This window comes from Alligator sinensis, unplaced genomic scaffold, assembly GCF_000455745.1.
Source record: "Alligator sinensis unplaced genomic scaffold, ASM45574v1 scaffold460_2, whole genome shotgun sequence".
In the NCBI taxonomy this organism is placed as follows: Eukaryota; Metazoa; Chordata; order Crocodylia; family Alligatoridae; genus Alligator; species Alligator sinensis.
The window spans coordinates 126,208-140,421 of NW_005842668.1; the positions used below are offsets into that span (position 1 = coordinate 126,208).

Genomic DNA, 14,214 nt, shown 5'->3' on the forward strand with positions numbered 1-14,214 from the left:
CAGGCCGCTGATTGGTGGAAGGGCCCTGCTTGTAGCTTGCTTCTGATTGTCAGGGAAGTGAAAATCATGGTTTTAAACATGGCACCATTTTTGCCTCCCTACTGGTCAGCAACAAGCAGCAGGGCTGCCAGAGGCAAAAATGGTGCCATGTTTAAAACCAGTTTTTGCTTCCTTGCTGTTAAGCAGGGCCCCTCCACCAATCAGCAGCAGAGAGGTGCGCAGGAGAACCTGCAAAATTAAAGGAGCCACAGCACAGCCCACTTCTGCCATGAATCTGGTATGGCCCTAATCATATGGTATATCAGCCCTCTGCTAAGGAAACACACTCTTGAGACCAGTGCAGTTGGTAGAAGTAGGAGCAGGGAGGTCACTCGTGAAACCCTCTTACTTGATGAATAATGCTAGTCTATTCTCAATGAAAGCACTGTACATTCTGGTCAGACCCTTGGAGTGAATTATTAACATGGCATTTGGAAAAGGAGGGGTGTGCTGGGGCTTCTGAAGGCAGCAGGTCTGGCTGACCTGCCAGCTTCCAACCTGTTCCTCCCATGCTGCTAAATCTGCTTTCTCCAGATTGCTGTTGTGTTAATGATCAGCTCCAGAGCTGCACTGCAAGGTGGGATCAGGAGAGGGTTTTCAAGTAGTAGTTAAAGATTGACCAATGGAGTAGGTGTCCAGGTATCCATAGAAGCCTGTATTAAGCAATAGGGGTTTGGGTTGTAGCCGTGTTGGTCTAAGGACATAGGCAGACAAGGTTCCTTGGGTGAATTTGATATCTTTTATTAGACCAACGCAAATGGTTGGAGAATAGCTATTAAGCAAGCTTTCGGGTTCAAAAACCCTTTGTCAGGCTAAGGAAGCTTCAGCAGTTGGTGTGTGCTCTTCCTGTATTAAGCAGTAGCATTTAACTAAAATTTAACTAAAATTAGCCCCGGTAAGTGGTATTGGCAGGTGTGCATAACAATGAGCTAGTCTTGCTAGCAACAGGTTTTACTGAAGGTTGCAATTGTTCTCAACTTCCCTGACCATGTTACCTCCATCTGTGTACTGGAAACAGTGGATCCTTTGTAAGATTAGTGTGTCAAAGCCTAGGCATCATGTGATGCAGTAGAGTTGCACTTTGAGACCTGGATTTGAATCCTGCTCTATGGCCCAAGTGAAATGACTTTGAATTCTTTAAAGAGGGTTTATTCACATTGTGGCTCACACCTGCAGTTCTTCATGCAACACTGGTCATTTCCTTATTGCTACAGTGGGGACTTTTGGGAGTCAGACAAATGGAAGTAGTGTTAGGATTAAAAATTGTGAAGCATTTTGAGGGTATGTAACATACTATAGAAGGGTGAGTGTGGGTCTGAAACTTATTCTGCAGCTGAGTAGGTGGGCCTTTTTAGCTCATTTTTGTCCAGCAAAGGTAGTCTCTGGAAGACCCTTTCAAGGATGGTTCTGGTGGTTCTTGGAAAATGGAAGTGACCATTCCCTTTAAATCTTGTGACAGTGAAACTTTAAACCTTCCAAAGACCTTTTTGAGTGGGTGGCCTGGAAGACGTGGAGCTATCTGTATACAGCCAAGCAGTTATTTCACAGTTCTAGAAGACTTCAAAGCTACCAGCATCCTGATGCAGATGAAGAGCCTTGGAGGAGTCTGTGGGGATGGAGAGGGAGAGGTGTCCCAAGATAATGGGAGCAAATGCAGTACCTTTTGGGCCTGCCCCACCAAAGAGAGGATACAGATGTCTGGAGAAGGCAGGAGGGTGTCTGCTTTTGAGGGAAGCTACAACTCAAATCAAGGGTCAAGTGTCAACTGCATAGGTCAGTCTAAAATAGGCTGTATAGAAAGCCTGGGTCTGAATTTACAACTCAAGCCTGTCTGTTCAGTACAAAAAAAAAAGTCTGCCCAATAAAATTTAAAAGAAAAACTAATAAAGCTGAAATGCACTGAATATCACTTAGTCTAGTTTATTTAATTAAGTTTTTTTAGTCTCCTTTTATAACTGGCCTATTTCTGGAGAGTACTTCACCTCAGAAGTGAGCTGTCCATGGGGGTGGGGTGCCCTAATTTAAAGGACTCTAGACTGTGAACGTGGGACAGATTCACCTGTACTCTCTGGCTGCTTTCTGCCATTTTTGGTAAAGCCGAGCAGCCCTAAACCTGGGGTCTTGAGTGCTTTTCATTATCAGAGTGGTAGCTGGTGCATACCAGTCAGTCTGGCCCAATCTTTCTTGCTCTCCTAATCTACTTGATTTTCTTTTGATCTTTTCAGCTTTAAGGAGCAAATCAAAAAGACCAGTTAGACTTGTTTCAATCTCTTCAGCGATGGCTCACCTCCATGATATCAACCCAGCTCTTGAGCTGTCTTAACTCTGCAGCACAGTGAGTGTAGAGCAGGGGCGGGCAATTATTTTGGGCAGAGGGTTGCTTACTGAGTTTTGGCAAGCCATTGAGAGCCGCATGATAGGCAGCCAGGGGCAGATAAATATTCATTTTCTAAATTTTTAGGGGCCCCACGGGCCGGATAGAATGGCCTGGAGGGCCGTATCTGGCCCCCGGGCTGCATTTTGCCCACCCTGGTGTAAAGTGTCTGTATAAATTAGTAAATATTACTCATTGAGAGTATCTTCTAGTTTTTTGTTTAAATTTTGATTGGAGTCTTTTAAAAGTGATAGTGGATTTAAATTTACAATGGATTTGAAATCTAGAAGACAATCCCCACAAGATATTAGTTCTTTCTTTAAAATGAATTTACATTAATTAACTGCCTCATACCTTATTGTGAATGACACCTGCATTTAGAAAACATAGGTTAAATTAATCCTGCTCTTAAGATGGCCTGTTTTGCCAGTTTTACTCTCTCATCTAATTCTGAATGCTAAGAGGACCTCACTCCTTCAAATCAGAGGGACCAGAGCATCTTTAGTCTATGATACAGCTGGAAAAAAAAAGCAGTTCTCATTCAAATATGTGCCACCTTTGACTCTTAAAATTTTCTGCATTTTTTTTTTCTCCAGAATGATTGGCCACAAAATGTATTAACAGTTTCTGCCATTCCATATGTTCAAAATACTAATTGACTATCATTTCTGCATGTGCTTTGTTCAATCACATATAATAGGCATTCTGTTGAATAATGCAGTCCTGAAAATCTGGGCTGCAAAGTTTATTGCCGGGCTGGATAGTGGTATTTCTGGAAACTAACAGAACTTTTGCCTTTCTTAAGGATTTGGCTGTCAAAGTGCACTTCCCATGACTCAGAGAACAATAGCAAGATGCCAGCTTCCTGTTAGATTGTTCATTATTGTTAAGTAGTTGGAACACTCATTAAGCAAACAGTTTTTTAAATTATTTTCCCTTTGCCACAGTTTTTTTATGTAGTGTCTAAAATCTATTGTATTGTGCTGCTTGTTTCTTTTACACGTGACTGTACCATGCTGAGTGGCTGAAAGGGAAGAAAGATGAACTAGAAGGGGCATCATACAAAGAGATGTGTAGTACACTAGTAATTTCCTGACTTCAAATTGATTTCATTTTTCTCCTGTGAAAAGTAAAATGTGGGTCATCAGTGTTTTTCGTCAAAAACCATTTTTCCTGGGAAAAGAAAGTGTCAGTTGTGAATGAGGCTCGTTGCCTGACACGGGACATTAACAAAGATGAAGTTGATCTAGTCACAGGGCCATTTAATCTATCAGACTAATTTTAACTGCCCTCTCTGGAGGCTTGGTAAAACCTGGGGAATGTGCTTCATCTTCTCTTTTGTTCCTGATGGGAGTATTTGAAAAGGTGTGTGGAGACATAGGCAGGTAGCAGAAACAACGCCTGGAAGGAGTCAACCACCAAGAAGTTTTGAAGACCTTTTTTAACTCAAGGGTGTAGTCAATGCTGGCTGTAAAACTGGTGAAGGGATCAAATCCTTATAAAATGTTAATAACACACACAGCAGCTAGAAATTTAAGACTAGTAGTTATTAAAAAAAATCTCAACACCTTTTACAGTCTGCATGAGAATTTCTTTCTCTTGTTGGTGTTTATACTGCTCTGCTGACGGGACTCTTGATTACATGCTACAGAGGTGGCACTTGCCTTTTAGAACAGAGGAGACATCTGAGTGAGAGGGTTAAGTCCCAGGTTAGCTGCATGCACCTAGTTATGGTCTTTTACCAGGTAACTCTATTCAAGTCAGCGCAGCTGCTCTTGAATTTAAACTGCTGTGATCTAAGGATCGGATCTGTTGGGATTTCCCCGGCGTGTAGAGGCTTATAATCAGGCCCTGGGGATGATGGGGGAACGTGCATTCCATTGCTTCAGCTTCTCTGCTTCTATATGTAACTACTGTCATGTAAGTAATGGTTGCAATGATTTACTGCTTTTGGCCTGCAGTGGTGGTGGCACTAAATGAACCTTACCTAAGTGTGTTTGTACATTTATCTCTGTCTCTCTCTGGGCATTATTTACTGAAAAATTAATGAATATAGGATCTCTTCCTTAACCTCCTCAATGGTCCTGTATTTTTTGTAGGAGTACAGCACATCTGGGTTGTTGAACAACGTTATCTTTGTAGAGCTACAAAGTGTCTCAGCACTTTGTAGCACTACAGATGGAGTGCTATGGGGTGTGCATACATGCACAGCTCCCTAGCCGGACTGAGACAAAGTCAACACAGAAGTGCGTCACCAGGTAGTAGGGGACTGCTCCTTGGGTCCCCCCAACCCCAAGAAAGCCCAATTATTGACAGCCTGCCCCTCAAAGCGAGCGAGAGCTTCCTGTCACCCCACCCAGGAGTGGCAGAACTGAGCTTTTGCCTCGGCTCTTTCCAGGAGTCTGGCAGTAGTAATGGGACTTTTTGCTGTATCTCTAGCACTTTTTTAAGAGTGCCACTGTAGGCTATCAGGAAATCAGTTGCACTTGGATGGGAGAGAGGGAGAGTAGAGCACGGTGTGATACTGGGGGCTTGAAAGACTTGTAAACACGTTAAATTTGATGCTGAAAATGTTCACATGACAAATAAATTGCTGCTTGAAACTACAACTTTTGGGCAGATCACCTTTTGTAATGGAATAATGGTGTAAAAATCTGGACACAATTTTTATTGCACTGAAGTGGTGTATATATAGTGAGACACAGGTAAAGTTTGTCAACAGTCCTGGATGTTGTTCTGAACTGACCTTTGTAGATTGAGGATGTCAAAGGGATGCCCTCTTTTTTAAATATTTGGGAACAGGCCTTCTGATACATGGGGCTGCAGCAGACTGCATATAGGTAGAAGAGGCAAGGCAGGAGGTGGGTTTAGCATCATGTACCCTTGAATTTAATAGAGGACGATGTGATGATGAGGCTTAGAGGCTGTCACACAAGCCTCTTATGATACCATTGACTTCACTGGAATTATGTGTGGTTCTTGTGCATAACTTCACCCTTTATTGTGGTAATAGCTTCATGCTTACCTCTGCTAGGCCAGAAAAATGAGTCTGGTCCAGATAGGCATGTGAAGTCAAGCAGATTGCTGTAAGAATGCCCAGTTAAGTCATCTGGGGACAGGGAGAGGGGGAGGTTTGGAGAATGCAGAACCCTATATAAATAGCCTGGCCTGGATTTTCATGGTTTGTACGTGGGGTTTTCATGAAAAAAAGATTCTGGTTTCAGCTGTGGACCTGAGATGCAACATGACTGGATATTTCTGGATTACTTCATCCCATTCCCCATGTTAAAACTGTTAGGGGAATAATGAGATGCACAGGATGTAGGGTCCCTTCACATCGGGCTAAGTGCAGGGTTAACCTTAAGTACAGAAAAGGACAACTTTTTTGCCATTTCCCAGTTGGTCTAATAAAAGGTATCGTTTTGGAACCAAGCGTTCTAGTTTTTTGTATGTCACTTAAGTACCTGGAACTCGAGTTAATTTCCAAGGCAATGTGAAAGAGAGGAAGCCTCCTTCCAAATGCAAGTACTGAAGGTCATAAAGAGGCTTGTAACGAGGTTCATGGCTCAGAGGCTGGAGCCCAGCAGCAAGGTGTTGGAGGGTAACGGCCTGCCTGCCTAGGAGCACTGGGCCAGCTGGCGGGGATGATTGGCTGGTCCTGGAGGAATTTAAAAGCTTCCAGAGAGATGACACTGGGAAGGAGGCAAGCTGAGAAGAAAAGCAACAGTGCAGCACTGCATGAAGCCCCTGTGGGAGGTGGGGGGGATTGTGTTGATACTTTGTTACTCTGCTTAGTTTGAAGTAGGAAAGGGGGAAGGGTAGCTCCTGGGCCAAGCTAAAGGAGGAACAAGCCACTGCAAGGATCTGCTACACATGGCTGCCTAGAAATGAGACATCTGTTTAAGAAGTCTGACTCCTGGTTTTTTCATGCAAACCAAAGGAGAAGCCAAACCACCTAGAAGCAGTTTGAGCCCAGGGGTGGGAGCCAGGGCGTCCATATTCTTACCCAGTGTTGATTCTGGCCGCTGCCTGGAATAAATTTCATATGGACCCTAATCCTACCAGCACTAAGCATGTACGTATTTTTAATCCATGTGGATGGTTCAGTAAATGTAAAAAGCCTGTCAGGGACTCCCTGGCTTATCATATACCGTCCCTTCTGCTTGAAAGTTATTGCTTGTCCAAATTCATCCACAAAAGGATACAGTCCTTTAACACACAACAGTGCCACAAAACATTCACTAAAAAATCCCCAGTGGCATGGCACAGCAAGAAAGCAGGAGAGACAAGAGTACCACCAAAGTAGAATATAAGTAAAAATAAAAATGTACTTGGATGATCCTAGAGAGGGGACTATGGTCCATGCTGCCAGGAAAGGCAAGAAAACCTCACTGATCCCTGCTAATCTGAGCTGTGGGGAGAATTCTTTCCTGATCCCAAATCTGGCAGTTCATTTGTCCCGGAGTGTGAGGGCAAGGCCCACCAGCATGTACCTGGGACACTTTACAGTACCACTTATAGCCACCAGCACAATTAAACTAATATCCAATAACCAATACTTCAAAAGAAGGGATAAGAAAACCAAGAAGTGAAATAATGTTGCATCATGGGAGGACAGTAGGGGAGATAGGAAAACTTTCCCCCTCCTTTCTTCAGCACTTGACTAGCAAAGCGCTGAAGCATGGGATTACTGGGCACCTCCCATCTGCAAACAATTTACACAGAGGTTAAGGCCCTCCAAGCAGATATAGCCCACCAAGCTGCAGATGATTTCCACTCTCCTTCTTCATGCTGCTTAGTTTAAAAAGCCACCTCCTCTAAATCTCTTTTTTAGGACTGAGTGTCTGGGGAAAGTTATGCACCTGCTTGAGTATGCAAAACTAGGACTTTGGCCCCTGTGTATCAGTTTCTTAATCAGTACCATGAGGGGTGATCCTTAGCTAACTCTAGGACCCTATGAAGATAAATGAATATTTTAATTTTGAACGTGGGAAGTAGAATTCCTCTGAATGTTACTTACTTGGCAAAACTCATTGACTTTGATGGCTTTGCCTGTTCAAGGAGTGTTGAATAAAGCACTCAGTTACACTTCCCAGAAATCATTTGGAAGATTTATGTTGGCTGTTGATTGGGCCCTGTGTGGGGCATGTTATTACTATTAATCTTGAATGGATCTGGCTACTAGCAGGCTTGCTCAGTACCACACACTTTGCCCCCTCAGAGAGCAGGAACAGAGCACCACTGGAGTATGGGCAGTGTGGTAGCACTGAAATTGTTTCAGTGCTGAATACAAATCCTTGAGCCCTGACTTCCTAATTAAAACTGACTCATGTTTCCTCTGGAACGGTGGTGGGATCCACCTCTGTTGCATGTAATTAGCTCTCCTGTCAGCAGAGCAGTATAAGCAGCTACTTAAGCATTAATTACTTTAATGAACTTATTAAGATGGGCTTAGCTACTAAAGTGTTTTGTTGTCGCTACTATAAATTTTGAAGGCAAAATATTGCACCGTGGGATTGCTTAGAAGCAATGCAAAACACAGGCCTGGCTGTTCCTGTATCTCCATGTCCATCTTGTGGTAACTTTATTGTCCAATTCTTTCCATCTGGAGCTGACTGTCAGGGTGTCAAAAAGGTCGGTTATTCAATCTTCGCTCTTATTTGTTGACATTCAGATATTAGGAGCACAATGAACACACAAGAACCCGCAATTAAAATGTAAAAGATGTTACATTTTCTTTGTATTGCCTCAAACCTAAGCATAGCCAGTCATGGACCATGGCACGGGTGTTCTGCACCTTGTACAAATGCATGCAAAAAGGTCCTTGCCTGTAGCGTACAAAGTAACTTTCAAATAAACATATGGGACAGAACCAAGTGTTCTAATTAGCAGTAGTGTTTTTACTAGGGAAATCAGTGGAGTCCTTCCAAACAGCCCACTGTGGTAAGAGAGTTGGCCCATCCTTAAGCTTGTATAGAACTTGAATGGCTTTTTATTTAATTATTTGGAAGCAAGCTTCATTTCTATGCTCAGTACTTGGGAAAGGCCAATGCTTTGATAAATGGGAACTTTTTTTCCACTATTTCAGAAAGGAAAACAAAGGGCAAGGTTCAAAAAATGGAGGAAGTGGTTGTGCCACTCCTCTTACGCCTATAAGCCAAAGGGATATGGGGAAAACTGGGTTCAGATCCTCTCTGAGCTGGGAGCTGCGCGGAAGTTGGCGACCTCTTTGGAGCATGTCCTAAACCACTGGCTAGGTTATTTTGGAAAGGCTTTATCCAGTCTCTCCTGTTGAAGCTGTTGCTCTTTGCAGTAAATACTCATTGGGCTAGCAAGAATAAAAATAATTCTATATTCTGCCAGTTAGGATACCACCTGGAGCGGTCGGAGACCAGCCTGAGATGCAATTTCATTTTTATTGCATGGCGCACATTGGTGAGAGATGTCTCTCTGTTTTTATATTGATGTATGAGGATGTTGCCTCAGCACATGATATTGTTTGTGGAAGGGATGTTGTGTTTTCATATTTTTGTGGGGCAAAAAGCCCCAAAGATGTGTCAAACTGATACACATTTCATCATGTGATGATAAACGTGAACTCACAAACACTGCATCACAAGCATGAACTGTGACAGCCTGAACACTGTGGAATCGTAAAGATGAGTTTGTCAGATGAGGTGTTCTGTGGATGCTGGGGCCACACACTCACTTTTCACTTATATTGCCTATGCCCCCCACCTTAGCAGATGTGGCATGGTTATTCTCTATAGTGCTGCTGGAGTTAACGATTTTCTTCATCCTTCTCATCATTCAGTAACTACAAGTGTCCGGGAGGTCTAAACAGACTTTTAGACTCCGTGTTGATGGCATTTTTTCATGTATTAATTTATAATACACTTAACAGGGGGGCTACAAGAAGGTTGCCATCATCCCTCCCCATACCAGCCTGATTGACTCTCAGCTGAATAAAACAATGAGACTCATAATAGGTACTTGCAGAGCCACTCCTGTCCTTTGGATGTCAGTTATATCTCATATCCCTCATCCTGATCTTCAGCGTAAACAAGCTACTTTTAGAGTGTACAAAAAACTGCTTACATTTAATTCACTACCAATTTTTGAGGAACTCAATGACCCCCCTGAAGTCAAGGCTTAAGTCAAGAAGGCCATTTTGGAGTGCGGGAAAAGAGCCGAATGACAAAAACTTTGACATCAAGGAAAAATAGATCCAGCAATGGAACACAATTGACATAATTAATACACTTCTTCTCATGGACCCCACATCTAAACCTCTTTGCTTTGCTTTACCAAGGTGGAGCTGGAGAACACTAAACAGGGTTCGTGCTAAACGAAGTAAATGTAACTGGACTGGCTTATCATATACTGTCCCTTCTGCTTGAAAGTTTATCACTTGTCCAAAGACATCCACAAAAGGATGCAGTCCTTTAATGCACAACAGTATCACAAAACAGTCACTAAAAAAACCCCAATGGTGTGGCACAGGGAGAAAGCAAGAGAGACAAGGGTACCATCAAGGTAGAATACAAGTTAAAATGTACTTGGATGATCCTAGAGAGGGGACTATGTTCCATGCTGCCAGGAAAGGCAAGAAAACCCCACGGATCCCTGCTAATGATGTACCTACTACATAAATAGAATTTTATTAAAGACCCCAAGTGTGTGTGTGGCAAAATCCAAACTATAGTACACATGATAGGAGAATGTCCTATTTATCATTTTAATGGTTGCATTGAAGACCTTCACCAGACTACTGATGGTACCTTGCAATGAATATCAAATCTAAAACTGTCATGCTAGCCTTGTTTCTTAGTGCCGTTGTTTATAGTTTGTTCTGACATTTGGTTGCTGTATTACATATGAATGAATAGATGAATAACTGTGACATCCTAATTAATTTGGGACCCTTACTTCCTGCTAGTTGAGTTTGCAGGTAGTGGGGCATGTACATACACATTGTGAGAGCCTCATTTTCAGGGAGCTGTCAGACTTTCAGTACTTTTAGTCAGGTGAAACGAGCATTAAACTAAATTACCCTGTATCCAGAGCACTTTAATGATCGGGATGTGGGGCAGTAGAAATGTGACATCTGTCCACATTCCTGTTGTTTTTTTCTTTTAATGATGTGACCTCATTTGGAAAGTCTTTCCTTTTTATGCAGCCTCTGGGGAAACAAGACTGGGGATTTCAGAAACGTATTCAGTATGGAGGATTGAATTAGAAAAACCTGAAGTAAATTAAGCATGTGTCCTCAGTTTCTGAGATCTTGGGTTTTTCCTTGCATGCCAGTATAAGTGGACTTTAATTTCAAGGACAAGATCAACTAATTAGAGATGGCTTGTCCCAGAGAGAGAAGAGCTGTGGTTGGGTTACTTGTCCATTCTGTTGACTACGTAAACAAGGTCTTTAGGCCTGACTCAGCCCACAGGCAGTTGAAGTTGTCTAGTTTTTCTTTTACGATGGGAAGAACTAGGGGGTGTTTGATTTTCATCTAGAAACCTTCATTAAGGATCTTTTCCTAACGTGTCATCAGGCCTGTCTTTTTTTCTTGCACTTCTGAAGAGTCTGAGCTGCTGCAGAATTACTGGGTTTGTGTGAGAGCTGGCTTCTGCCAGAATCCTATTTTTAATGCATGAGCTTATTCTTCATGCAGCATTTAACATCTCTTAGAAAACTGGCAAATTTGCATTAATTTCCCTGACTTTGCATTGACTCTTTGTTTCACAAAAGAGTGCCTTTCCTTTTGGCTTTGGAATAGAAGCAAACATTCCTCTAGCTTATTCTTTTACTTTTCACCAACATTAGTGGCCCTGAGCCTGCAGGTGAAACACTCTGTGACTTCAGTTAAGGAGTGTGTAGGTTGGTGAAACAATAGTTTTGGAAGAATAGTTTTCTTGTTTTGGTGGTGTGCTTGTCCGTTTAACTGTGTTACTGGTTACTGCGCACTCAGCAAAAAGAGGTCAGAAAACCTGACCTGTAAGCAAAGTTACACTAATTAACCGTTTCCCTTCAACTGTTTAACTTTGCACAGTTGTCTGGTAGGTCCTTAGCAGCTATCTTTACCACTGTGCTGTTTATTGGAGTCAGTCGGTGTGGAAAAGTCATGTTGCAGGCAGCAAGACTGGAAATGATTCCAGTTCCAGTTTTTTTCTCAGGTTCAGAGTTTTTCTTTGAATTCCAGGCATATGGAAAGTGTTCGGTCTGGAAAGCAGACTTTCTGTCAAGTCCTCTGGAGATAAGGAGAAGACAAATTCACATTTCTGACTTAGCAAGTTCTAATCAAAGGAAAACTCATTTGCAGCTTTGGGGAAACATGGGACTATAACCTGCAAAAATTTGCTTGCACTGAGGTTTGGCCCTGTGACAAAGACCAAGTAGAAAAGACTAATTCCATGCTGCCTTGCTGACCTAGTCCAGGAAAGCCTGTGTGTGCAGCTTTCAGAGTGGAGTTTCAGGGACTTACCTCTGTCCCAGACCTTCTGGATTCAGTAACAGGGTAACCCTTCGGACTCGAATAGAAACAACACTGCCTGCCCCATCCTGACAAAACATTTGCTCCTTACTGTTTACTACAGGCAAAAGCAACCTTTTCAAGCTGCAGGCTGAAATCACCCACGCCAAGCCAGAGGTGAGTGATGGGTGGGTGCCAGGACCCTGCTGCTGCTGCTGCTTATCCCTGTGGCAGCATGGAGAGAGTTCCTGCAGCCAAAGCCCTGCCCTGCTGCTGAATGCCACCAAAGCCTCAAGTCCACAGGCAGGATATGGTCCATGGGCTGTAGGTTGCCAACCCATGATCTACAAAATGAAACCTGGTTTCTGTACCTAAACCTGAACGTGGCCCCACACTTCTGCCTTGGGACTCCACATCTCTACTCTGGCATTCTGCCAGTTATTTTCTGTCCTTGACCTGGTGTCCAACGTCTCTCCTCCCCAAGCTCCCCTCACCCACTTCCCTATTAATGTGCAACATGCAACTGGATGCTGTAGAAAACTGGGTAGAAAAGGGAAGGCATCCCTGGGAATGGAAAAGATGGTTCAGGATGGAATCCTCCCAAGACCTGAATTCGAACCCATCTCCCAGCACTGTGTCCACTAGGTTGACCCATGCTTATGGGGGTAGCCAGTACTGTTCAACAAGATCTATATGCTTCCTTAAAGGGTTCCTACATGCACACTGTACTGCCTGATTTGGTCAGCCCAGAAGTCAAATCACAAAGAGAGGCTGTTCCTGTGATCTTCCTAGCTTGGACAGAACCAAGACATTGGAGAGATCACAGGATCTGGCCTCTGTGCTTTTCAGACTAAAGGAACTGGTCTAAGTGTCTAAACTTTTGGGGTGAAGTGTCACTTAGTACCTAGAATCCAAGATAGATTTGGGACCCTGGTTTCCCTTTCCAACTCTGCCACAGGCTTTATAACCTTGGAAAAGAAACTGGAGCTTCAGTCTAACTCAGCTGAGATTCCACATTTTGAAATGAGGATAATACTGATTAACATCCCAGGAGATGTTCTGAGGCTTACTCTGCTGATGGCAATGGAACTTTTCCTTGAATGAAAGATGCTTTTGAAATTCAGAGTATTCTGGATGCTTATTCAAACCTCTGAATTACTTAAAATTCACTACTGAATAATTGCATATCATGGAAACAGAATGGTTGCCAAATTTAGAATGCTATTCATCTGCTAAGTTTCAGGCTTCTTATAAACTCACATGAAAGTTTTCTTTTTACCAATATTTGTTTTTGAAAGGAAATTAAAACACAGACTCTTGAACAGACTTCCTATTTCACAGACATTTCCTTTTCAGCATCTTAAGCAAGGTAGAAACCAAACCCACTGAACAGGTGATGTTATTGTTCCTTTTGGTGGTGGTTTCTTAACTGTTTGAATGTCCCCTGCTGTCATACAGCCTGCACATTGAAGTTCTCTTTGAATGATGGGTGTTTCATATACATCCAATAATACAGATGCCTCTTGACATATTCCCTAGTTGCCTGGCTATATTAATAGCCTGGCCTGGATTTTCAAGGTCTGTATGTGCGGTTTTCATGAAAAAAACATTCTGGTTTCCATTGTGGACCTGACACACAACCTGGCTGGATATTTCTGGATCATTTCATCCCTTTGCCTACATTAAGGCTGTATTGGGAGAATAATGAAACATGCTGGGAAGGATGTAGGGTCCCTTCATATGAGCCTGAGTTTGCAGGTTTACAGTTGCACCCTTAAATGCCTGGAACTTGGGTTCATTTCAAGTCCATATTGAAAGTGAGGAAACCTTCCAAATACAAATAGTGAAGGTTATAAATAGGCTCTACTACATATGGCTGCCTAAAAATGAGATAACTGCTTAAGTATGACTCTATTTTTTTCATGGAAAGGGGCTATGGTGGCACAGGTGCTAAGGTGCATGGTTGACAGCCCAGAGATCCCAAATTTGAGGCCATAACAGAAGTGCCACTGGAGTGTGCCTGTCATATTCCAACGAATCCTGTGAATTCTGCTAAATACCTTGTCACAACAAGGACATGAGAAGGAAGGAATGAGAATACAAACCAAAGGTAAAGCCAAACCTCCTAGTAGCGGTTTAGGTGGGAGCCAGGGCTTCCATATTCTCACTCATTGTTATTTCTGTGCATTGCCTAGAACAAGGTTCATAATACCCCCCACAATGCCTACCTTGGAAGGTGCCAGAGTGCTGCCATGCCAGAAAAAAAATATGAGGGCAGGGGGTACATGGCAGGATACCCTGCTTGTGCCCCTTGCCCACCACCCAAAGCCCC

At 42.9% G+C, this 14,214-nt stretch overlaps 1 protein-coding gene across 2 annotated transcripts in view; it reads left to right on the top strand.

Moving 5' to 3' along the window:
• The window catches only part of PPP1R16B (protein phosphatase 1 regulatory subunit 16B), a 68,449-nt gene that overhangs the window by 22,217 nt on the left and 32,018 nt on the right, over window positions 1-14,214 (top strand). Inside the window, exon 1 of one of the 2 annotated variants that reach the window (XM_025215742.1) lies at window positions 13,918-13,992. The exons of the other annotated variant lie outside the window; for it this stretch is intronic. Coding sequence (XP_025071527.1) covers window positions 13,974-13,992 — 19 coding nt within the window. The 5' untranslated portion in view covers window positions 13,918-13,973. Of the gene's footprint in view, window positions 1-13,917; window positions 13,993-14,214 lie in introns of those variants that run through there. 2 annotated transcript variants of the gene reach the window in all.